At 40.2% G+C, this 6000-nt stretch overlaps 1 protein-coding gene across 1 annotated transcript in view; it reads right to left on the bottom strand.

Moving 5' to 3' along the window:
• LAMA4 (laminin subunit alpha 4) overlaps positions 1–6000 on the bottom strand; it is a 131027-nt gene that overhangs the window by 68855 nt on the left and 56172 nt on the right. Inside the window, exon 6 of the mRNA XM_081829365.1 lies at positions 3073–3183. Coding sequence (XP_081685491.1) covers positions 3073–3183 — 111 coding nt within the window. The remainder of the gene's footprint in view (positions 1–3072; positions 3184–6000) is intronic.

The raw sequence follows: 6000 nt of genomic DNA on the forward strand, positions 1-6000 counted from the left end.
TATTTTCTCTTGCTTGGAAGTACTTGATAAACTCCTAGTCATTTTTGAATACGTGGGTCAATACTCAACTTCTCTGAGAAGTGTTCCCTCCTGTACCCCTAGTGAGCAAGTTCATTATTTCTTCCTTAGAGTTCTCTCTTTAGCCTGTACCATGCCTCTCTTATTGAATGCTCTGTTATAATTATTTTGTTTTATGTATCTGTTTTCCCTGCTAGACTGTGAACTGCTTGAGAGCAGGGTTTATGCTATATTATCATGTTCATTTCAGCATCCCTAGCAGCTAGCTCAATCACTTATATACCAGGTAGTAAGTCATGCTTTCAGAATTGAAACATACTCTTATTTTTTACCCTACCTTTTTGTCAGGATCAGAGATGAGGCTCAGGTGATTTTGACGTATACAGGTGACCTACTTTTCTTCTAGTCCTAAACATCTCTTTGATCCACTGATAAACAGGGAGCTTTTGTTGTGGCTGAAGGAGTAGGGTGGAGACAGAGGAAATGGAGGAGATGGAGAAGTGGAGGGGATGGTGCAGCGCCTCCTGAACCAGCCCTTGGAGACTGGGCTCTGTGACTTGGGGCTCTGCACTGCGACTTCGAGGTCCAGTTGGCAAGAGGCAGCCCTGAGATCGAGAGAGGGCCACCACCTCCACTTTTGTTTGTAGCCTAGTACCACTCTGACTTTGAGCATGGTGGCTTGGGATTGTGGGACAGTGGAATCTTGACATAGTCTTTGGCTTTTTCTTACAGTCATGATCAGCAGTGGTGGAAGTGAGGTCATTTTGAGCAGGGGCTATTTGTGAATACAAATGCATGGACATCCTTTGGGGGTTCCCAGAAGTAAGAGGGTAGAAAAGGGCTGTAGAATTTTCCAAAAAGAGGCTAGGAGACTTGGTTATAAAGGTTGGGACAAAAACTGGTTACTTTAGGTTAATGTGAACTGTGAGATTTGGGTCTCATGCGATTTGTGTGACAATTTTTTTTTTTTTAAAGATTTTATTTATTTATTTGAGACAGAGAGAATGAGAGGGAGGAGGGTCAGAGGGAGAAGCAGACTCCCTGCCGAGCAGGGAGCCCGATGCGGAACTCGATCCAGGGACTCCAGGATCATGACCCGAGCCAAAGGCAGTCGCTTAACCAACTGAGCCACCCAGGTGCCCCTTGTGTGACAATTTGCAAGCAGGTATTTTCAAGTTCAAGAGGCAACATTACTGTGATTTAAAAAAAAAAAAAAATCACTGTGGGAACCTGTAGTGAAATCCTTCACTCCATTTAAAGGCAAATATTAGTTACTTATGTGGTAGAAGACTTTTGAAGGCAACCCTTTTCTTAAATCTTTCTAAGAATCAATCACGGATTTTTCTAGACTAAAGGATTGAAGGATGCTTGAGAAGTCATTAAGACAAGCTCTGGGCATTTGTTTCAAAATGTTTTAGCAGGTTCTTACATCATCTGGACTGCTGTCATAGTTAGAAGGACTTTATTTTCAATAAGAGTCAGTGGAAACAGCTGAAAGTTTCAAGAGCTTTATCATCAACCTCCTGCTTTGGTGGTCTGTTCTTGGTCCCCAGGAGCCTTTTCTATTGTGATGTCACTTTTAAGCTCAGGCTATTTTCTCCCTATGAAAGTCTGCATTTAAGTTACACTGGAAATGGAAAAATTGTACAACAAAAGGATCAGTAACTCTGTGTCTGAGCAGTGAGAAGAACTAATCTTGGGGAAAATATTTTCTCAAGAATTGAGACATTTTGGGCAAATTCCAACCATGATACCGAAATGAATAAACAATGAGTTTTTCGCAGATTTCTTTCCTGGTATTTCCTTTGAAACTTAAGAGATCTCACTGCTTTCTACATATGCTTGTGGTTGGATTAATATGCACCACCACATGGGAACGGAGGACACAATTTTCATACACATTTCAAAGTAGTTGAATCTTCCAAAGATCCAATTAGAATAATTCATGTTTTTAGAAGCATAATCTCTTAAAAGTTTAAGAGGTACAAGGTCAAAAGAGATTATCAGAGTTATTTTAACCTTTATTTTTGTAAAAAATAAGAACTGTTTTGGAAAAGAACTTCAATAGTTTATAATGTCAAACACCAGCGTCTGAAAGTAGAAATTCCAGAGTACTCTGGTCAGTACTGGTAGAACATAAGCAGGGGGAAAAATGTGTCAAACATTTTAATATGTAAAATATGGCACCTTGTAACTTAGTTATATTTTTCTTTATTAGTACAGATGATGGATATTTTTCCGTTAGGCTCCTGGGGAGTATATTTAATAGTCTTTCATGCTGACTCTGCTCCTGTTTTAATGTTTTTCTTGTTAATTTGTGAGAGCTTTTACAAGCCATATTTTCCTCAATATTTTTCTTAGTCTAGTCGACTTTTTCATTTATTTAGTTGTTTTACTGGGTATTTGAAATTTTATCTTGTAAAATCTATTACCTCTTTTTATTATAATTCTTCATGCTATATTTAAGAGTACTGTTATTTCCTTTCAAGGCTTAACAATTATTTAGTTCTGCTTTCTTATGGATTTGAGATTTAAACTCAAGTCTTAATCTGTCTAGCATTTCTTTTAGTATATGGTATAAAGTGAAATTTGAAAGTGATATATATATTTTTTTCCTGTCAACCTACAAAATTGTTTTCTCAGCATAGTTCTTTCTTTTTATTATTTAAGGCAACCTTTAGCAAACATTTAAATTTTATATTCTATGTAATAAAGTTTATTTCTGGGCTCTCTAGAGCTCTTAGTCATAAAATGTTATGGCAAACAGCTGACCAACTATCCTAACTGAAACCTATATCAACCATATTAACCAGCAGCAGATACCATGAAAGTTCTCCATAAACATAGTTTTCCAAGGAAAGCAATCAAAACGGGAAGAGACTGTAGAGACCAAGTATATTAACTTTCTCCACAGATCTTCCCTTGATTTATTTTAAGGCACATGGGTGACTGCATTTTTCCTGCACTGTGTTAAGCCTCAATCGTTTGTGACTAGCCAGGCTCACCGTAGCTAAATCCTTTCTCTGAAGGCAGTCCCAGAAACTGAATACATACCTTTTCAGCTAATTCTTCCATGTCAGACAGAAAGCTTTTCATTGTGTTCTCAGCATTGTTGATTTGTATCTTTCTTAGGACATACTGGTTTTCTCTTTCTGACAATTTTGTCTGTGGAAAAAAAAAAAGTTTTGAAAATAATCAGTAGATGTGCACACCAGGTTTTTAAAAACTATACATAAAGGGGGGGAGTGGAGCAAGATGGCAGAGGAGTAGGAGACCTGGATTTTGTCTGGTCCCAGGAATTCAGCTGGATAGGGATCAAACCATTGTGAACACCTATGAACTCAACAGGAGATCGAAGAAAAGAATAGCAACAACTCTCTGGACAGAAAAGCGACTGCTTTCTGGAAGATAGGACGTGCGGAGAAGTGAATCTGAGGCAATATTCGGGAGGATAGACGGCGGGGGAGGGGCCTCCATCGGCCGCTTCTGGCAAGTGATAGAGCCGCGGAGCACAAAATTGGAACTTTTAGAAGTCGGCTCCGCTGAGGGACGTCACTCCAGTTGCTAAGTGGGGGCTGGAACCCTAGTGGGACAGTGTGGTCTCAGGACCCTCGGGGTCACAGAAAGACTGGGGGTGCCTGAGTGCAGCAGAGCTCCCAGGTATCGTAGCAGGGAAGCCGGCTGCAGAGATGGAGCTGAGGAGCAGGCTCTCAGCTCGGGGTTGCCAAAAACCGTGATCTGCGGCACAGTCGGGCCACTGCTCCTCCAGCAGGGACCCAACAAGCGGCAGATCTGGGGAGACTCCCCTTCCTCCCCTGGGAGGAGCGGCATGGGAGCACACCGCAGGGATCTGCTGGGTTTGGAGACTCCACACGGGGTCGGGTGCCAGAGATAGAAACGCGCGGTCACAGGCCAGGTGAGCACGGAGTGCGGCTGGATACCGGGGAGACGGGAGTGACTGACTGCGTTTCTCTGGGGGCTCACTGAGGAGCGGGGCCCCGAGTTCTCAGCTTCTCTGGGGCAGAGATTGGGAGGCTGCCATTTCACTCTCGGCCTCCAAAGCTGTATGGAGAGCTTGCAGGGAACAAAAGCTCCTGAGAGCAAACCCAAGCAGATTACTTAGCCCAGACCAGCAAGGGCGGGGCAATTCCGCCTCCGGCGAAGACATTTGGGAACCACGGCAATAGGCCCCTCCCCCGGAAGATCAGCAAGAACAGCCAGCCAAGACCAAGTTTACGGATCAATGACAATGGCCGATCTCCAGTGCTAGGGGAATACTGCACATAGAATTCATGGCTTTTTTACCATGATTCTTTAGTCTTTCAAAGTTAATTTTTTTTTTAAAATTTTTCTTTTTCCCTTTTTCAACCAACATCTTATCAATCCCTTTTTTAAAAAACATTTTTATTTTTCATTTTTAGAGTCATATTCTATCCCTTCATAGTAATTACCCTTATTTTTGGCATATATATATAAGTTGTTCTCTTTTTAAAATTTTGAGATACAGTTTCTTCTAAAGATCAAAATATACCTTAAATCTCTAGTGTATGGCTTTGTTCTAGTCTCCTGCCTGATCACATTCTCTCCCTTTACTTTTCTTTTTTTTTAAATCCTCTTCTTTCTTTTTTCAACCAACTTCTTATCTTATCAATTCCTTTTATAAAATTTTTATAATTTTCATCTTTACAGTCGTATTACATCCCTTCATTGTATTAACCCTTATTTTTGTACATATATAAGTTTTTCTTTCTTTAAAATTTTGGGAGGCATTTTTTTCTAACAGACCAAAATACACCCAAAATCTAGTGTGTGGCACTGATCTATGCACCAGGCTGATCATATTTGATCATATTCTGTTTTTTTGTTTTGTTGTGTTCTTGTTTGTTTTTATCTTTATCTTTTTTTTTCTTTTTCTTTTTTCTTTCTTTCCCTTTCTTTTCCCCCGGTTTCCGGTCTTTTCTGATTTGTTTAGAGTATATTTTCTGGGGACGTTGTTACCCTGCTAGCATTTTGTTCTCTCATTCATCTATTCTCCTCTGCAAAAAATGACAAGACAGAAAAAGTCACCTCAACAACAACAAAAAAGAGGCAGTACCGACTGCCAGGGACCTACTCAATACGGACATTAGTACGATGTCAGAACTAGAGTTCAGAATGATGATTTTAAAGATACTAGCTGGGCTTGAAAAAAGCATGGAAGTTATTAGAGAAATCCTTTCTGGAGAAGTAAAAGAACTAAAATCTAACCAAGTAGAAATCAAAAAGGCTATTAATGAGGTGCAATCAAAAATGGGGGCACTAACTGCTAGGATAAATGAGGCAGAAGAGAGAATTTGTGATATAGAAGACCAAATGATGGAAAATAAAGGAGCTGAGAAAAAGAGAGATAAACAACTACTGGATCACGAGGGCAGAATTCGAGAGATAAGTGATACCATAAGACGAAACAACATTAGAATAATTGGGATCCCAGAAGAAGAAGAAAGGGAGAGAGGGGCAGAAGGTATATTGGAGCAAATTATAGCAGAGAACTTCCCTAATTTGGGGAAGGAAACAGGCATCAAAATCCAGGAAGCACAGAGAACCCCTTTCAAAATCAATAAAAATAGGTCAATACCCCGACACCTAATAGTAAAACTACGAGTCTCAGAGACAAAGAGAAGATCCTGAAAGCAGCTTGGGAGAAGAGATATGTAACCTACAATGGTAGAAACATTAGATTGGCAACAGACCTATCCACAGAGACCTGGCAGGCCAGAAGGACTGGCATGATATATTCAGAGCACTAAATGAGAGAAATATGCAGCCAAGAATACTATATCCAGCTAGGCTGTCATTGAAAATTGAAGGAGAGATAAAAAGCTTCCAGGACAAACAAAAACTAAAGGAATTTGCAAACCTGAAACCAGCCCTACAAGAAATATTGAAAGGGGTCCTCTAAGCAAAGAAAGAGCCTAAAAGTAACATAGACCAGAAATATAC

The sequence above is a fragment of the Leptonychotes weddellii genome, chromosome 8 (genome assembly GCF_054177405.1).
Source record: "Leptonychotes weddellii isolate Sample4059 chromosome 8, ASM5417740v2, whole genome shotgun sequence".
Taxonomy (NCBI): Eukaryota; Metazoa; Chordata; class Mammalia; order Carnivora; family Phocidae; genus Leptonychotes; species Leptonychotes weddellii.